The sequence below is a fragment of the Ambystoma mexicanum genome, chromosome 10 (genome assembly GCF_040938575.1).
Source record: "Ambystoma mexicanum isolate Mex_15411 chromosome 10, UKY_AmexF1_1, whole genome shotgun sequence".
NCBI lineage: Eukaryota > Metazoa > Chordata > Amphibia > Caudata > Ambystomatidae > Ambystoma > Ambystoma mexicanum.
The window spans coordinates 881,767,435-881,786,553 of NC_090932.1; the positions used below are offsets into that span (position 1 = coordinate 881,767,435).

The 19,119-nt window shown below is 48.7% G+C and overlaps 1 protein-coding gene across 27 annotated transcripts in view; it reads left to right on the top strand.

Moving 5' to 3' along the window:
* The window catches only part of DLG1 (discs large MAGUK scaffold protein 1), a 2,685,689-nt gene that overhangs the window by 873,136 nt on the left and 1,793,434 nt on the right, over positions 1-19,119 (top strand). Inside the window, exon 1 of one of the 27 annotated variants that reach the window (XM_069618609.1) lies at positions 3,379-3,703. The exons of the other annotated variants lie outside the window; for them this stretch is intronic. Coding sequence (XP_069474710.1) covers positions 3,461-3,703 — 243 coding nt within the window. The 5' untranslated portion in view covers positions 3,379-3,460. Of the gene's footprint in view, positions 1-3,378; positions 3,704-19,119 lie in introns of those variants that run through there. 27 annotated transcript variants of the gene reach the window in all.

Consider the following 19,119-nt stretch of genomic DNA (forward strand, 5'->3'; position numbering starts at 1 on the left):
CTCCCGAGCAAGTCCTGGATCATCTATCAGTCACCTGCCACTCCCTCCACAAGCTGGGCTTCTCCCTCAATTTAAAGAAGTCCCATTTGACACCAACTCGGAGGCTCCAGTACATCGGAGCTGTGCTCGACACGACCCTGGGGCAGTGTTTTCCTCCCCAGGTGAGGGCTCATCACATTCAGCAGATGGTGCACAAGTTTCAGCTTGCCCAGAGTCTCCCAGCGTTCGAGTTCTTGAGATTGCTCGGCCTCATGGCATCCTGCATTCTTCTGGTGCCAGAGGCCAGGTTGCGGATGAGATCTTTGCAATGGGCACTCAAGCTCCAGTGGTCTCAGTCCTCCGGCAGGTTGTCGGACCCTGTTCAGGTGCCGTCCTCGGTCACCCAGGACTTTCTGTGGTCAGCGTCGAATGCAATCTGATGAGGGGGGCTCCATTTTGGCTACCCTGGCCAGAGGTGACGATCGTGACGGACGCATCCCTCACGGGATGGGGAGCTCATGCCAACGAGTTGACAGTCAGCGGTCGTTGGTCTCAGTCGGAGTCCAGACTCCGTATCAATCTGTTGGAGATGAGGGCCGTCAGGCTAGCCCTGAAGGCTTTTCTGCCGTCTGTGTGAGGGTAGAATGTCCTGATCCTGTCAGACAACACGGTGGCCCTGCACTACCTCAACAAAAAGGGGGGGGTGGCTGGGTCACTTCCTCTATGCAGGGAGGCGATGCAGCTCTGGTTCTGGGCAATCCAGCAGGAAGTTTTGATCTCGGCAGTTCATCTGGCCGGAAACGAAAATGAGACGGCGAACGCTCTGAGCAGGCAGAGCGCAATCTCTCACGAGTGGGAGTTGGCTCAGAAGATTCTCCTTGAGATCTTCGCCCTTTGCGGGACCCCTCAAGTGGATCTCTTCGCCTCCAGTGTCAACCGGAAGTGTGAGAGGTTCTGCTCGCGGGAATTTCCTCCAAAAGGAGCCTTAGGAGACACGTTCGTGGTGGAGTGGTCATTCCCACTGCTGTACACGTTTCCTCCAGTCCCCGTCATCCCGCAAGTACTGCGGAGGTTACGGAGGTTCGGTTTCCGGATGATCCTCATTGCTCCGGCATGGGCCCGGAGGACGTGGTACCCGGACCTTCTGGACTTGTCCATCTGCCCTCCACATCGTCTTCCCTACAGAGACGATCTGCTCTCACGGGAGGGGGGGTCAGGTTCTCCATCCAGAGGTCAGATCCCTCAACCTTCACGCTTGGTTTCTGAAACGTTGAGGTATAAGGATTGGGACCTCCCTGAAGACGCGATGGAGGTGTTGCTCTCGGCCAGACGGCCAGCAACAAAGTCCCTGTACCGTTGGTAAGTTCTGCGACTGGTGCAGGGTGAAGAATGTGGATCCTTTTGCATGTGACCTTCCCATGGTTCTGTCTTTTTTGCTTTCTTTGGCCCACAGGAGCTTGCAAGTGGGTACCGTTAAAGGTTACCTGGCGGCGCTGTCCATATTTAAGCGCTCGTCTGAAGAGTGTTCCTGTTTTAAAATTCCTTTAATTTCTCAGTTTCTGAAAGGGCTCACTAATGTGTTCCCTCCGTCACCTTTACAGGTGCCCGGTTGGGATTTGAACCTTGTTCTGAAGTTTCTGATGGGTGCTCCGTTTGAGCCTTTGCATTCATGCCCTTTGAGACTGTTAACTCTTAAAACTGTATTTTAGGTTGAGGTCACTTCCACTCGCAGAGTGAGTTACAGGCACTTTCAGTTAAGCCACCCTTCACTGTGTTTCATAAGGACATGGTTGTCCTTAGAGTTCGTCCTTCCTTTCTTCTGAAGGTGGTGTCGGAATTTCATTTAGGCCTGAAGGTTGTTCTTCCGGCGTTTTATCCTCCTCCACATCCTGGTAAGGAAGAGGAGAGGCTCCATAGGCTTGATCCTAGGAGAGCGTTAAGCTTTTATATTTCACGCATGTCCCGGGTCAGAGTGGACGATCAACTCTTCATTGGTTACGCTGGAATGCGTTTGGGACAAGCTGTGACGAATAGAATTTGTCTCGTTGGATTATTCTGGCTATTTCTGAGTGTTACCGCTTTGCGGGTAAGGACCCACCAGTCAGCTTGCAGGCCCATTCTACCAGGGGTATGGCTGCCTCTACTGCCCTACAGAGGGGTGTTCCTATTCGTAACATCTGTGATGCAGCCACCTGGGCTTCCGTACATACTTTTGTACGTCACTACTCCCTCGATTCCATCCGTGGGCAGGATCTGGCCTTTGGCAAGGCGGTCCTTTACTCCGCAATTTGATTGGGCATTCTAAATTTCTGTTTTCTAAATTCTTTTCCCACCTCCTTGCATTGGTACTGTTTTTGGGGTCTGTCATAGATATGGAATACGTCGGAGGACTCAATCCCCTCGAAGAACAAGTTACTCTCTTACCTGGTAACGTTCTTTCGATGGGATGGTCCGACGACGTATTCCATATCGGTCCCTCCCTGCCTTCCCTGCTTCAGAATTTCTTATGCAATTGCAGCTTAAGTTTCCGCAAGGCTTTGTGTGTCAGACTGGCAGAAGACTGGTGCCACACGTTCTGGGAAAAAAGACAACTGAGGCTACGGGCATCCTGCGTCCTACTTATAACATCCAGTGCCGTCGGAGGAGGTCCTCGAGGGCGGCGTATCGACGTCATCGACGCAGGACACAGAAGCCGAATATTCTCCGAAGCAGCACAGCTGAGGTGATTGCATGTCATAGATATGGAATACGTTGTCGGACCATCCCATTGAAAGAACGTTACCTGGTAAGAGAGTAACTTGTTCTTCTGTTGATTGTCATAAAAGCAACACAACAGGTAGTCGAAAATCACCTCTGCCTGTCCTGTTTGGGTGGGGGGTATGGGGGGGGGGGGGTTGGAAAGGGTTGAGTTTATGGGATAAAAAAGTGATCACTGTCATATATTCATAATCCAAAGGTTCACTTCAGGTTCGTATTGCGAGAAATAAAGGCCTTTTATCTGCTAGAAGTATTATCATTATTTTAAACATACATTGTATTCTGTAATCATAAAATGAAACATTTTGCAAGCACCGACTACATTTCTTTTTGTATCTATTCCAAAGGCAGGAAATGATGCTTGCCCTTTACCATCCACTCCAGTAATCTTTCCAGTGCATTGATTATTCCCGCCTAGAAAAGGACGGTCATCTGCTGTGCCCATTGATGCTTTTAATTAGTGTACGTGCGTGCGCGCGCGCGCGTGTGTGTGTGTGTGTGTGTGTGTGTGTTCTGGCTTCAAAAGGGTTCAGTGTCTCTGCTTCCCCGTCAGCGCATCCTAATAAACAACGCTTACATCTCATCTGCTCTACTTTGTAGCAGACACGTTTGTACTGGTGAGCAGATGAGTACTTACTTAAATAACCAAACGCATTGCTGTAGCGCGCCAGATGGAGGTGAAACGGGAACAGGCCCCCTATCGTATATTTCAAGAAATGCCACGATGAACGTACCACAGAAGCTGCAGCAAGCTCAGCTCCACCATCCTCTCCAGCATCCGCAGCAAGCACTGGCCATATATCGTTCCTATAGCTCATCAACATTACCCCTTTCTTCCAAAACCAGAGGCAGATTTACAAACCTCCGTGACAGCGTGAAAAAGAGTCCCACCAAAAGCACTGCCAAAGTGAAGGCAAACAGTGGCTGGTGGTCCGATGGGACGTGGTCTACCCACTCCTTGGAGAAGGTATGTACATCTGACCCAGTACTTTACCAAGAAAGACAAAGTCTGGAGAAATGTTTGTGCCTCTGTGTATCCAGTAAAATTGCATGCTGCTGGGATCTTTTGGCAACCAGCAGTCACAGGTCGAAATATCAGTAGGCCCAATTTAACTGGTCGCTCTTTTGACCAATTTAACTGGTCGCTCTTTTGAAGTTGATAAAAGGAGTACCATTGGTTTGGGATAATAACATCAAACATCTTTTTAAGGGTTTTGAAATTGACAATGTGTGGTGGTTAGTGCACTTAAATATTATTACATAGCTGTTAAAACTGCTTTTTGTCCTTTTGCGTTCCAGTCTGTGTATGTGATGGTTGAACTCTTAATTATAAACATACTCTGATGGGGGAGTGACGGACATTGCAATATCTCTGCTGTTATGCTTTATCAAAAGGACTTTAATTTAAAACATTTGTTTTACTGGATTTTTTTTTTAATTTTGCTATAGATTGTTCAGGACTGTGTATTCTCTCTCTCGATTTTGAAAAAACGGAGTGGGCTAAACTTGCAAAGCCTGCGGGACGTTTATTGATTTTTTTCTTATTCCAATGGCCTACTTACATAACTTGGTAAACATTTATTTTGTTTTTCCCCAGATATACTGCTAGTGCATTATTGAAATAAGTATGTTGGTATGCAAATATTTGGGTCCTTTTTATATGCATAGGGTCGAGTATGGAAGCAGTTGTACACAGGTATAAGCCATGTTATATGGCCTCTTGAAAAGCATGCTTAACACGTTTCTACAGACCGACATACACTATGCCCTGCTTCTATGGTGGTGATCTAGAGAAAGATCTTTGTACATTTCCTTATACTGATGTTTAGGCTACCGATGGTATGAAGCGCAGTTATTCTAAACCATTATTTGAGATTTGGCGTGAAAAGAAGTTCATGTACAAAAATACGTTTTAAGATATATTCTGTGCTGACTAAATGTAGAAATCTAGATAATACGATTCAGTTCCCATTTATGAGTCACATATTTACAGCCAATGCTCTAGAAATATTTTTATTTTCTTCACTTATTGGTAGAATTGACTGTTTTTTGAACTGAAAACTCTTCCCTCACCTGCTTTAAATTCTCTGCTCAGCTTTTACCTTTTTTTCTGGTCATCCGAAAGAAATCAAGTTTTGTTATAATAATTCCTCCTCTGTAGGTCGACTACGTATGTAGTGCAGATCAGTTCTGTTGGCATGGAAGTGACGATGGTAAATGTGATGTTTATTGTGGAGAAGCTAAAGAATAAATTGAGAACTTTGGCAGACATTAGTAATTACTGTTCAGTAGATGTTGGATTCAAGAAGGCATTGACTTGTATGATCAACCTGGGACGCTCCAGATGTTAAACACCTGTGGCAATGCATTTACACAAAGATGAAGCTATTGGAGTTCCATATAGAGGGACACGGACTATAATGGGTCGGCAACCCTTATTGTAAGAGGTGTTGTGCTATTTAGCTGTAAATGGATACCTGTGGTATTCATTTTTTTAAAATGTTATTGTTAATTTGTAATGCGGCTATACATGTGTGTCAAGACGAGGCAAGGCAGTGTGGGGAGGGTGAACGATTTTAAGCTCATATACAGGATTCGAACTAGTGTTGTTCAACGTGGTCTTGCTTCCAATACATGCACGTTGCCACTGAGCGATCTTCCCTTCAAATTCATTAATTTAAAAACAGGAATGTCAGTTTCGATCCGAAATGATTTATTTATTGGATATTTGTAAGGCCTATACGCAAGTGGTATTTCAAGGCGCCGCAAGAAAAGTGGGGGAGAGATACAATAACTGTCCTACTAGGCTTTGGGACATTCGGATCGTGCAAGTGCAGAACAAGAAGTGTGAGGGAGTGGGGAGTAGGGGAATGCCAGTCTGCACAAAAGCAAAGTGATAAGGTGGGAAGGGAAAAGATTGAAGGGGCGAAGTGCAAGTGCTAAGAGGAGGCCAGAGGGCAAGTGCCAGGGAATGCAGGGAAGGGGGGGGGTGAACTGCGTAGGGGGGGCAGGCTGGGGCCCTATAGTACTCAGAGGGAACCAGGCAGCCCCGTCACTGAGGCAGATGGAAGGTCTTAGCAGGGGAGAGGGAGAGTGAAGGAGGAGGGGAAAAGGAAGGTCTCTGGGAGCTTCCGGAACTTAAGAAGATCCTGCGCAAACCTGAGCGGGGCAGGGAGACCATTCCAGAGGGAGGCTCCTGTGGAGGAGATTCATCAACCCCCCACTCTATGCTTAGAGAAGCGACTGATTTGCAGAGAGTTGGAGCTAGCAGACCTAAGGACTCTAGCAGGGAGCTATTTAGGGAGGAAAAGTTGGATGAAGAGGGGTCCCAAGCCCAGACAGCCTTGTGGATGATGCAGAAGGTCTTGAATTTGATCCTAGCAGCAACCGGGAGCCTGTGGAGAGATCTTGGTGCTGGAGAGGTGCTGTCCCCGGGCTTGAGGGCATGAAGTCTGTCATATTCTTGATTAGTTGAAGGCAACGAAGGGAGGATAAAGGAAGATTAATGAAAAGGCTGTTACAGTAGTCAAGTCTAGAGAGGACCAGAGCTCTGGAGACATTGAGTTTCTGGGGGAAGGTGAGGAAATGGAGAAAACCTCAGAGGTGGTGCAGCTGATAGTGGGTCTTTTTGGCAACGTCCTCTATGTGAGAAGAGGAGGAAAGGGAGGAATCGCAGATGACACCAAGGGTTTTTGCCTCACAAGAGGGGTAGGGACCCATAGAGGGAGGCCAGAGGGAAACAGGAATGTGGAAGCTGGGGTCCCAATGAAAAGGGTCTCGGTCTTACTGACATTAAGGCAGAGATCATTGGCGGGCACCATGACTGAATGGCAGTCACAGTCGCAGATGAGAGAGGAGGAAAGGGAGTGAAGCTTGAAGGAGAGCTGCTGTCATCTGCATAACACGAAGTGAGGAGAGAAGGAAGAGATCAAGTGGGCCAAGAGGGGCAAGGTGGATGTTGAAAAGCCACAATGAGAAGATAGAGCTTTGAGGAACGCCTCATGTGGACAGTGTGTTGGGGGAGAGAAAAGGGCCCAGTAGAACCTGGGGGAAGGTCTGTTGGAGAGGAATGTCAACCAGTCCAGAGACAGGCCTGTGATGCCAAGGGTGTCATAGTGCTTATTTATCAGGGTGGCATGATTGACTGTGTCGAAGGTGGAGGAAAGCTCCAAGAGGATAAGAGTCAAAATTAGAGAGCAAGTTGTCACGGGTGTTCAGTAGAGCAGTTTCCGTGCCTTTGGCAGCTCCGAAGCCAAACTGGCGGTTGTGGAGACAGCCGACAGATTCGGTATGTTGGGTAAATTGGGAGATGGCAAGCTTCTCCAGGAGTTTGCCCAGGAATCAGGTAATTGAGATAGGGTGATAGTTAGCAGGGCAGGAGGGGTCAGAAGAGGTATTTTTAAGGAGGGGATGCACAAGTGAGTTGTTGAGGGAAGGAGCCAGAGGCAAAGGTGTGGTTACAGAAATCGGCCAGGGAAGGCACAAGAGAGGCTATGTTATCCTTGATAGTTCTAGAGGATCAAGGGAGCACCTGTTTGGAGGAGACTTTCATAGAGAGGACTAGTGTAGAGACCTCATCCGGTGCTATGGGAGAGAAGGAGGAGAAAAGTAGGCAAGGGGAGATGGGTCAAGGGAGGCATGACAGCTGGGGAGGGTCGAAGGGGGTGTAGAGGAGAGTGAGGACAGAATGTCCTGGATTTTGGAAAGGAAGTGGGAGGCCACAGAAGTACAGAGGATCAGGGATGGCAGGGGAGATGTGGAGACTGCAGAAGGATTGTCAAGGTCTTTGCAGATTTTGAACAATTCATCAGAGTTGTTGGTGGCTCCAGAGATGCAGGATTATATGTGAGCCCACTTCTTCGATCAAATGGAGAGTCTGTATTGCCTCTGGGGCAGGCGACAGGCCCGCTTGTCTGAGAATTCGTCCGATTCCTGCCACTTGTGCTCAGCCACTCTGCACTTGCGTTTCAGATAGGCTGGTCTGAATCATACCAGGTTTTGTGCATGGAGGGAGGCTTCATTCGGATCCTCATGACAGTGGCAAGGACTTACAATACACATTTACAGATGGCGGCGGTATTCCCATGAAAGGTTCCTGTAAAGTAGCACAAAGATGAGAACAAGTAGTGAGCCAGTTTAGGAGAGTGTAAACAAGTGGGACCTATACCAGGGATTAAACAAAAAAGTATATTTTGGGAAAAGAGGTGACTTACAAAGGTAAAATTAACTTAAGGGAATAAGTGCTTCACACTAAAGAAGTACTATAAAATATTAAAAAGGACAGTAAGCGTCCCTAGAGGGAGTGGTGGGGTCAGGTAGAGAGGATGTGGGAGGGGACGGATGAGCTTCCTCTTTAGCAAGTAAGCACCGTTTAAGCTGAGCTTTGAAGAGCTCTACAGACAGACTGACTTTGATTCTGATGGGCAGTGGGTTCCAATGGAGTGGGCGAGTAGGGAGAAAGAGCAGAAGTGAGAGGAGGCATGGTGGATGCAGGAGAAAATGAGGTTGAGTGCAGAAGAGGATGATACAACACTGTACAGTGAGTAAACCGTGATACAATCAGACAGGTAGCGAGACCATTGATGACTATGTAGACCTGCAGAAGGAATTTAAAAAGTGAGTGGTTGTGCTTAAGAGAGCCAACCAGCATGTTGTCAGTGGGTAGAAATTGGACAGGATTTGGGGAGGCTGTAGAGTGTGGGTAGCAAAGTTGAGGACTTTGTGTAGAGGGTGTAAAATGCAGCACGGAAAGTCAAGGAATAGGGTTCAGCAGCAGTCAAGTTTTTTTAGAACAAGGGTGGGTATTAGAGTTTTAATAGAGTGGTTGGTAAGAAAAGCACACATTTTCCAAGTGTTGAGATTAATACAAGTGTAGACACAGTGGTAGTGATGAATATTTTGTAATCAGAGGTCGCTATCAGAGGACCCCAAAGTTGTGAGCGTGGGTTGGGGAGCAATGTTGGGTGGGAAGGAGATAGTAGAGAGGAGGGAAGAGATGGCATAATAAGCAGAGCGAATGATGACTTCAATTTTTGAAGCGTTAAGTAGGAGGCAACAAAGAGTGAGCCAGTTGGTGATCCGTTCCAAGATGGCTAGATTGAAGGAGAAAAGGAGAACGAGATTTTGAGTGATCAGCATGTTGGTGATGGTGAAAGGCAAGAGACGAGATAAATCGCCCTAGAGTAAACGTGAAGAGAGTGAAGATCAGGGGGTCCAAGAACAGATCTTTAGGGGAAACCGACAGGAAGAGGGATGGGGTTGGAGGTTTAAGAGTTCCAGGAAATTTTAAGTGCTCAACATTCCATGTCGGAAGCGAACCAGGCGAGAGCAGATTTTTTGGACATTGACGTTTGGAAATGCTTTAAAGCTCTAAGAGTCAACCACTGCAATTTGCCAGTTTGTACAAATCATTTAAATTCAGAATGCCTATTTAGTTAAAAATGGCTGCACTTGACATATGACAAAGTTTCATATAGTTCTTTTGTCAGGAGTGCCTGTGAATCGAAAGCGTTTTACATACCTAAAAAAAAGAAAAGATAAAAAGTTAACATTTCATAATTTGTAAGCTAAAGTATTTCAATATCTGAACATGATTATTTTTTAGAAAATCAATGCTAGTGGTTGTAAGGGTGGGGGGGGGGCACAGTGCGGTTACCCCATGTGGAATAAAAACAAAGAACAAATGCGAAAATGGTAGCAGCCATGTCCTCACTGGCTACATTCAGCTACCAACATCACCTTGAACCATCTTGGGTTTCCCTTCCGAGGTGGAGCTTGCTGCCTTTAAAATCTTTTAAATCATCCATCATGCCATACTCTTACGTCCCGTCCCCTTTCATCCATCCCTGTAGACATCCCAAATATGCGGACGGTACCGGAACCTTTGCCAGTGAATACAATTGAGCTTCCCCTTTAAATTTAGTATAGCGCTCTGTGCGCAGCCTTGGGCATGGGAACGCCCCATCGAGGTCCCGCCCTCTTGCCCCTCACCCCAGGTCCTTTTTCAACACAGGCGGAGTCGAACCTGGCAGCCAGCGCAGAGTTTTTTTAGCTTTCTGCTTGCTCCCTGTTTGGTTTTTTCAATTGTTATTTCACTTCCCTTTGGCGCCTTACCACCCTGGTGCATGTCAGCCACAGGTGGATTCACAAGATGTAGTACAAAGGTAGCGGGCGCCCCTCTCTCACAAGATGTGCCTCATGGCTTCGGACACCCATGCACTCTATCTGAAGTGTTTGGGGCCCAACCACTGCAGGGACTTGTGTGTGGCCTGCAGCGCTCTCTGTCATAGGGCATTGAAGCATCATTTGTTGCGGTGGAGGGAGATCTTCCACACTTCTCCTCCGCCCCACCGTAAAGACTTTCTCCAGGATCTCTCATCCAGAAAAGGTAGGGGTTCCCACGAATCAGGGTTCCTCTCATTCGGGTTCTGGCAGGCCCGAGGCCTCTAAGGCTACCGGCTCCCAAGCAGAGGGTCCGGGGGTTCTTTTGGGCAGGCTGAAGACAGACCGGAGGCCTTCCAGGCTACCGGCTCCCAAGCAGAGGGTCCAGGGGTTCTTTTGGGTGGGCTGGGGACAGACCAGAGGCCTTCCAGGCTAGCGGGTCTCAGGCTGAGGGGCCCTAACAGGCTGTCCTCGGAAGGACGATCAGGCTTGCCCTCTTCTACCCCAGGTTGTAAGGGATCGTCGACTGCCACCTGCCATGTTCCTCGGCTATATCAAGCAAGGCTACCGGCACAGGTGCCGAGGGCTCCCAGCCTACCAGTGATCGCTCCGAGGTTGTCATCAAGGGCATTTCGACTAACGGCAATCCGGCTGAGGGCTTGGCGCCTACCAGAGGGATCTGAGGTCGACACCTCTGCTTTGGGTGCAAGACATATTTTGTCTGAGCTCTTTCTTGGCCCAAGTCCTCTGCGCTCTTCCTCCTAGGGCGTGGCACAAGGTTTCAAAATGGCAGAGAGGCACGAGGCAGAGCCTGCCAGCTTGGATCTGGCTCAGGGCCTGCCAGTGCTTTTGCCCATCGAGCGGGCTTTGCAGGATGATTCCCGCCCCATGGAAGCGGCAGCGGATCCTACGGTGCAGGGTTTTGGTACCCATCACAGCCGTACTGCTGCATACACCAGTGCCTCAGCGCTTTGACCAGGATTGAAGGGCCAACATCTCGGAGGGCAGAGTACCTAGGCACCCGACAGCTATTGAGGACCGCTTCTTCGAACTCTTCCTCATGTGTTCCCCTCAGATGAAGGGGCTCCTGAAGGGACATTTTGAAGGTCACCCCCCAGGCGGATCCGCCACTGCCCCCTCCCCTGGGTACTCCACCCCGTCAGGCTTCCAGATAAGGTGCGTACTAGGCCTTTTTACGCATGAAAATCTTGTAAGCTTTATTATTTTCCTGTGTACATTTACAGACCTGTTTAGAGCAGAGGGCAGTGCAAAGGTCAGGTTACTTGACAGAAACCAGAAGGCTTCTTTTGATTTTTATCTACATGGATGCAATTGCAACCCCTGGATAAAAGTCTCTGAAACAGAATGTATTTCTCTGAAGCCTTTCAAAAAAAAGAAACTGCTTACTGTGAAAATAGGAATGGTTTATTTCCATTCAGCTTCTGCTGTGTTGCTGCTCATGTAGCAAACAGAAGCACTGTGCATATTTATTTTCCTAGCATTTTAGGATTGTAAAATTAATAAGATGGAAAACTTAGTTGCAATTGAGAATTAATATTTTGTATCAAATTATGCTTTTTATTCCAGTGAAAGCCAACCAGTATTGCACAGTTGTATTTTTCAGAGTTCCTGTGCTGTGTGCATAATCATGCAGAGGCAGATCATTTTTACACTTATAATTTAATTTACACTCGAATTATAAACGGTGTGTAAAATGAGGACTATGCAAAGTCTAGTTTACATACATTCAACCTCGCAGTCAATGGGGTACATTACTATAAATGGTCAATGGCAGCAGAGTCTTTGTTCAAGGGTGAGTGATTGTCATTACACCAATCAAAGGTGTTCTAGCCTCTCAAATCGTCGACTACAATTAAAACACCCAAAACCTGACTCTCCAGGAAGTGCAAGCGCTGTTCAAAAACAAACAAATGAGTTACATTTGTAAATGAAATAGAAACTCAGCAAAACCTGTCCCTGTGATAATCCAGATAGGTAGTTAACTTTATGTAGCGCTTCATACATGGTTCGTCCATCGTCTAGGCATTGATTATTATACCCGAGTCAAAACTCAGTTAACCGACCTCTGAAGGATGTTAACCAGTAAGATAGCTCAGCCGGTTGAGCACTCGTTGCTGCGATCTGTAGGTTGCAGGTTCGAATCCCGGCAAGGCCACCTCAGCCTTTCATCCTTTCAGGGTTGATAAAGGAGTACCGACTTCGGTTTGGTGATAATTGTGATAAATATGTTCTATGTACAGCGCTTTGCCAAAAGCACTATATAAATAACCTTTTGAACATGAGATTAGATATAGAATTTAGCATGAAGTCCTTGCCCCTCTGCACTGTTGTATCATACCATTGGCATACCATTAGGTGTTAATAGTTCCAGGACATGAGAACTTTCATTAAACATCAAAAGACAAATCTGCTATCGAACCTCAAAACACACAATACAATTCATGCTTGCTTTACTATGTAATTGTCTAGGCTTTTGTGTTTTCAACATTTAAATATATACAAGAAAGATCAAATAGCCAAAACTTAGAGAAATAATGAAAGGTGTATTCTGTCACAATGCAGAAAGCTGCTGCATAGTAATGATTTCCATACAGTTTTTGTCGGATGGACGTCATACATTTTACTCCTTTGCAAAGGAGAAAAGTCATTTTTGCTCTCTTAAAATCACATTTACTTGCAAAGTTTAAAAATAGGGAGTAAAATTCTCCCACCTCAAAATCTTCTCTGGAGCACTGCCTCTCGTTCGTCTGGCGCTCCTGGTGCAGGTCCCTTCACCACCTCCTGTACCACCGCTGCCTCCCCCTCAACAGCCGTTGGACTTGTCTGAACTCTGGACCTGGGGGGTTGTGGGGGGAACCCTCCGGAACCTGTGTCCCAGGGCCCAGATTCTCCTCGGTCTCTGAAAAAGGGTTGTGCGGGGGACAATGATGACGATGAAGATGACTCCCAGCACGATGATCCCTCAGCATCCATTAAGGCATTTCTTGACTGCCTCCAGGGCCGGGCAGAGTTTATGGGAGGGCAGGGTGGTGGGGGCAGGGGGCGATTCCCTCTTCCTGATGGAGTCGGGTGTGTTCACAGAGGTCTTGGGGAAGCGCACCATGACCCGGTCTGGCATTCCCCTCCAAAAGGATGTGCTGCAGGTGGCACAAAGCTTCTGGGAGAAGCCCAGGGGTAACGCAATGAACAAGGTGGCTAGCAGGTTTAGGCTGATGGATGTGAAGCCCAATACGCCTTGCCTCCCACCTGCAGCCGCATTTCTCAGTGGTGGCTGCGGACTAGTTATATTCTAAACCATAGTCTTCATCTTCCTCCACGGGAGCCACCTCCAGTTGCCTCTCCAAGCAGGACAAAGTCCTTGGGAAAGCGCTATTAATCCATATCAGGACATCATCTGCAGCAGGCCAACACGGATGCCCTCTTGGCTGTGGCTTACTAGAAGCTGTGGCAGGAGCTCGGGGAATTTCTGCCCAACCTACCTTCGGACAAACAAGCCTCCTTCAAGGCTGGTCTGGCAGATGCCTGGGCCATTGAGCAGGACCTCATGGTGTCTTCAGTCTCCTAAATCGACACAGCCAGCAGAGGGCTGTGCCTTGGGGTCGAGATGAGAAGGACGGCGTGGATGCACGCCACAAAGTTTTAATCTGATGTGTAGGAGCGGATCTTACATCTTCCCTTGGAGGGTGCTGACCATTTTACATTTGTCCACTGATGCCGAATTGACGAAGAAGAAAACTGCCAAGTCCTTGGCCATCCTGATAAAGCCGGGTCTGAACTCCTTCTCTCAATCCCATGGTAGGATCAAATTCAAATAACGAACATTCTCTGGCTTCAAGGGGTTCAGAGACAGCAGTACGTGGAGACCTGACAGGTTACCCGGTGATAACATAAGGAAGCAGCAGAGGACGTTGCACAGGTTTTTCTGCTCCCCCTCTTCTGACGCCAAGAAGTAGTGACGTTCGGGTCGGGGAGCACAGCTTGCCTTTGGGGAGCCACTTGGCGCTATTCAAGGACTCCTGGCAGCGCCATTTCAGCTACCTGTGGCTCTTAGCTGTAGTTTCCAAGGTCTTCAGTCTTCCTCTGCCATCCTCACCTCCTCTTCGTCAAATCGTGTCCCTGGTTCTTTGACAGGAGGTCCTGTCCCTCTTGTAGATACCGGCGATAGAACCGGCTCCTCTTGCAGACAGGGACTTTGGTTACTATTCCAGGATTTCTGCCGACCCAAGAACAACTAAGCTGGCCTGAAGGTAGTCCTGGACCTGTTATTTCTAAACCTGTCTTTACCGCTGGTGCGCTTAAAGATGATTACTCCTGTTAAGATGGATTTCTGAACTCTGACCTGGAGGTGCAGAGGTTCAGAAGGCCAGCCTAGTTTCTTGGAACAGGGTAACCTCTGCACAAGCCAGACCAATCAGTGTAGCTATGGCAGGCAGTCAAGACTAAGTCTAAGGAGGGGTGAGGGTGATTGAAGGACCCCAATGAGCACACAAAGCAAGGACACTTACAAATTATTCCAGACAGGTGTTATATCAAAAATATAGACACATTTATTACAAGGCCTTTGTAACATAGACCATAGCAAAAGAATCTCAGTAACACTAAGTGAAGCAACACAACACTATCAAATCAATGTATATACAAGACCATTAGGGTCTAAAGTGTTAAATGCACGAAATATGTAGACGACCTAGATGGGAAGGAAACGGGCAGTGCAGATAGTCTTTAGGCCCAGTTCGACATCGAACATACACCTAACTAAGAGGCAGTCCAAGCCCTAAGAAGAGAGGAGCCTTGTGCTCAATAGTACATGCAAGGCAAACGCACACAGTTGTTCCAATGGGCAGAACAGGGTCTCTTCAGGGGTCTCTAGCAGCTCGGGAAGGTGGATGAGGCGATGCAGAACAAGTTCCCACTATTCAAGAAGGACCTCCATTTCAAAGCAGAGGCAGTTTGAGAGTTGGGGTTGGAGTCACTATTTTGCAATAGCAGTTGAAAGGAGATGGTCCCCCAGGGGCCACTTGTGTGTATTAAATGGGCCCTTGCACCAGGGGCAACTGGTTGGGGTATTGAGTACTCACCGGTCCCCGACGCAAGCAGACCCAAACTTCGGCAGGTCAGTCCACTTCGCTTGCAGGTTCGAATGCGGCAAAAAGGACGTCTTGGCACCTTTTAGTTGCTGAGATACAGCGATAATTCCCAAACGGGACAGTGGCGATTTCTCTGCTCTGGGTGGATGAATCAACCCAGTTTCACTGCAGTAGGCTTCAGGGGCTAGAGGGTCACAAATGCAGCGGACTTGCGAAGGACGTTGCCGCGGCAGGGCAACACAGTAACCGCATTTACGCTGGTCCTGGCGCACTCGTCTCACTTCAGACCTGGGCACGCCAAGTGTATGAAATTCGGTGTGAGGGTCCCGGGGACACAGAGCTAGCAGTATACCAAGGTTCGAAGGCCTCCTCGAAACGACGGCGGTGACTGAGCAAAGCAACTGGGTAAGTTGGTCAGTCCACTGGTTAGTCCAGGGACACTTCAGAGAAAGCTTAGTTGCAGGGTTTGATGAAGGTGCCGAGAATAGTTGGTCCCACTATTCCAATGGGTCGAAGCGTCTTGGTCCTACGGGACTACAGCGGGCTCCGGGGTGCCAAACCTTCCAGCGGTTCATCAGCGGTTCCTCGACTCTGCTTTGGGTTGCAGGATACTTGGATCCTATCCCTTGTTCAGTGAGAACTCGGGAGATCGACATGGTAGTGGTGTTTTCAGCCTCCTCTTATCCAAAGTTCCTTTTGTGCCAAAACTAAGAGGAGCCAATGGGAGATCTGCTCACAAACACACACTCCATAAGTGGACCAATCACAGACCACGGTGGTCCCTGTCATTCATGGCACTCGAGTCTCTCTGGCACCAAGGATGTGTATTGGAACAGACCTTCCAGCCCACATCCTGGAGGCGCACACACAAGGCATGCAGAAGCCCGGGAAAGTGCATGACCAAATAAGGACTGACCCGGTTCGACTCGACCTTGGGAAGGTGAAGGGGCAAGATGGCCACAGGACAAAGAACCTTGTGGCATGGCCATTTTGGAGCCAGGCCACCTATTCGTGCCAAATGCGGTTAACGTGGTTAACATGGCAGGAAAGGGTTAAAAATAATGCGAAAAGATAGCTGCCACCAGTCCTGTCCATGACACATCTGCACAGTTCATAAAAGGTCCAGCGAGAGTATCTAGGGCCTTTGGAAAGGACTATAGACCCAAGTGTGCTGTATGGTAAGATACATTGCACACTTCTTACATGTTGCACACAAGTTGCAACATGAGGAAAGGACTAAGGGAAACAGTCTCCCAGTACCGACTGTCTTAAGGGCATGTCAGTTTCCCCATAAAAAGTGAGCGAATGCCCAGAGGAGTGCAGCTGAAGGCTGTGCTTCTCTAGCAAAGTCAGCCAGTGGTGTCTAAACAGCAGCAAAAAGTTTGGTGGTTGACACATGGAGGGAAAATTACATACAATTACAAAATCTTTCCCAACAACTCCTGTGCACATAGCTGAGTCTGTGTGCAGAGGACTGGATGTGTTCCCTGGACCTCAAGGATGCGTACCTCCATGTACCCATATATCAACCACATCGGAAGTTTCTGCGGTTCACGATTCTGTCATACCACTTCCAGTACAAAGTGATGCCCTTTGCCCTGGACTCGGCCCTTCGTATCGTCACGAAGTTGATGAATGCAGTGGTGTGCATTCTCAGTTTGGAGTGCATCACCTGTACCTGTATCTGGACGACTGGTTGGTGAGGGTGGGGTCACTCGAAAGGGTGGTGCACTCCGGCCAGAGATTGGTGGATACCCTTCATCAGCTGGCATTTTCCCTCAACCTGAGGAAATCAGTTATCCCTGTCTCAGGATCTGGTCTTCCTAGGGGTGCGTTGGAACACTACCGTTCAGCGGGTGTTCCCCACGCCTGAGAGGCTGATGTCCCTCCTCAAGGTGGTGGGGTACTTTCTGGTCAACTCGACCACCTCGGCATGGTGGTTCCAGCACATTCTGGGCCTGATGGCCACCTGCGTGCTGACTGTACAGCACGTCTGTCTCAAGATGAGGCGCCTCCAGCTCCATCTGGTGGGCAGTTGGGATCAATCGATGGGGTCTCAGTCAAACAGCATCCCATTTCCACTGCTGCTTTTGTCCGATCTTCACTGCTGGTCGATGGATGGCAATGATTTAGTGTGAGCCCTCTTCACCCCAACGGAGCCTTCCTCGGGGCTGAAGGGGCTACTGTGGAGGGCTATGCAATTCATGGATCATGCTCCAGGACCTAAGCCCTCAGACATATCAATCTGCCCGAGCTCAGGGCAGTGGGCCTGGCCCTCGAGGTGTTTTTGCCCCTAATCAATGACTAGTCAGGATGGACAATTCTTCTGATGTTTTACCTGAACAAGCAGGGTGGCACCCATCATTCCCCCAAACCACCTTCCTATGTATGGAAGCTGTTTCGATCTGGGAATGGGCCCTTATAGAGAGGATTTGGACTCCGGTAGTCCAGCTGCCGGGGGACAGCAATGTAGAAGCAGACCAGCTGAGTCGCTTGTGGTTCAACACCTACAAGTGGGAGTTGCACAACAACTCCTTGTTGTCCCTGTTTCGGCGTTGCAGGTTCGCGGACTTGGATTTGTTTGCATCTCCCCTGAATACTAAGTGCTCACAGTTTGCCTTGTGGGCAGCTCGGGGGTCACTGGGAGAGGCCTTCCATATCTGCGGACACAGCCACAGGTGTTCTGCTTCCCGCCCTCTCCTCTGCTCCATTTGACCCTCTGCAAGTTCTGGGACTTTGTGGGCTGCAGCCTCATCCTGGTCACCTCTCACGGAGCTTTGAGACCCTGGTTTTCAGATCTGCTGCAGTTGTGCTCCAGAGCCCTTTCCATCTTCCTATTCTCAGCAGGGGCTTCCTGACTCAGCTGGGCGGGGCAGTGGGACATCCGGACCCAGCTGGCCCTGGCATCCTGGTTCCTGATCAGCAGAGGCTTCAGCATGCTCAATTCTCAGATGACAACTGGGACATCATTCAGCAGGCCAGGAGGCCCTTGACTCTGTACCAGTATAAAAGCAAATGGACTAGGTTCTGTCATTGGGCCTGCAACAAAGGTCTGAACCCTGTCGCCTGTCCTCTGGATGATGTACTGGCTTTCTCAGCACACCTGGTTCGTTCTGGAGTTCAGGTGGACACTTGCGGCACACATTTGGCAGCCATTGGGGCTTACAAGAGTACTGAATAGCATGTGTTTTCGGCAGCCAACCCGGTGGTTAAGGTCCACCTTAACGGGTTGTCTAGGCTTTTTCCTACGGTGCATAGGCTGCATCCAGTCTGGGATCTCAATGTGGTTGTTTCTGCTTTGCAACGGAAGCCTTTCGAGCCGATAGCCTCTGTGGACATCCGCTTGGTGACGCTGAAGACTGTTTTACTGGTGGCTCTCACCTCTGGACGCAGTTAGTGAGCTGCAGGCGTTGTCTTCGTGCAAGCCCAAACTTCTTCCCCAAAGTGTCTTGTTGTTCCAACTGAATCAAAGATCTGTTCTGAGCGAACCCACAGTCGGAGGCAGAGAGGGTCCGACATTCCTTGGACCTCAAGCAGGTTCTCAAGTTTTATCTCTGACAAAATCCTTCAGGAAGTCTGAGGCATTGTTTGACAGGTTTGTGGGCTCCTCCCCACGCTCTCTGGCTTCCATCGTCCGTTGGATGTTCAGACAATTTTGCAGGCGTACACGCCCATGCACAAACCTGTTCCTGGGGGATTCATGCCCATGCAGTCATAGGTAAGGCCACGTGCGTCACATTTCAGACACCTGCTTCTTGGGATGTCATCAGCAAGGCGGTTATTTGGGCTCTCATCGTCCTTTTGTAAGCACTACTCACTGGACACCAACTCCAGGCGCGATGCAACGTTTGGTCAGGAAGTTCTGAAGAACCTTTTCCCCTTCATCCTAGATATGAAGCAGGTTGTCACAGTTCCACCCTATGGTCTTGTGCGGTGGAATCACCCACAAGGATGGAGGAAAGGGGACGGGATGTATGAGTAAAGTTAAATCAGATTAGTTACTAGAGTACTTGTAGTCCTTGGTCCCCTTTCCTCCATACGTCCCCACCCACCTTCCCCTGCTAGTATGCCAATGGCTAATGGGTATTGTGTGTAGCCAGGTATCTAAACTTCT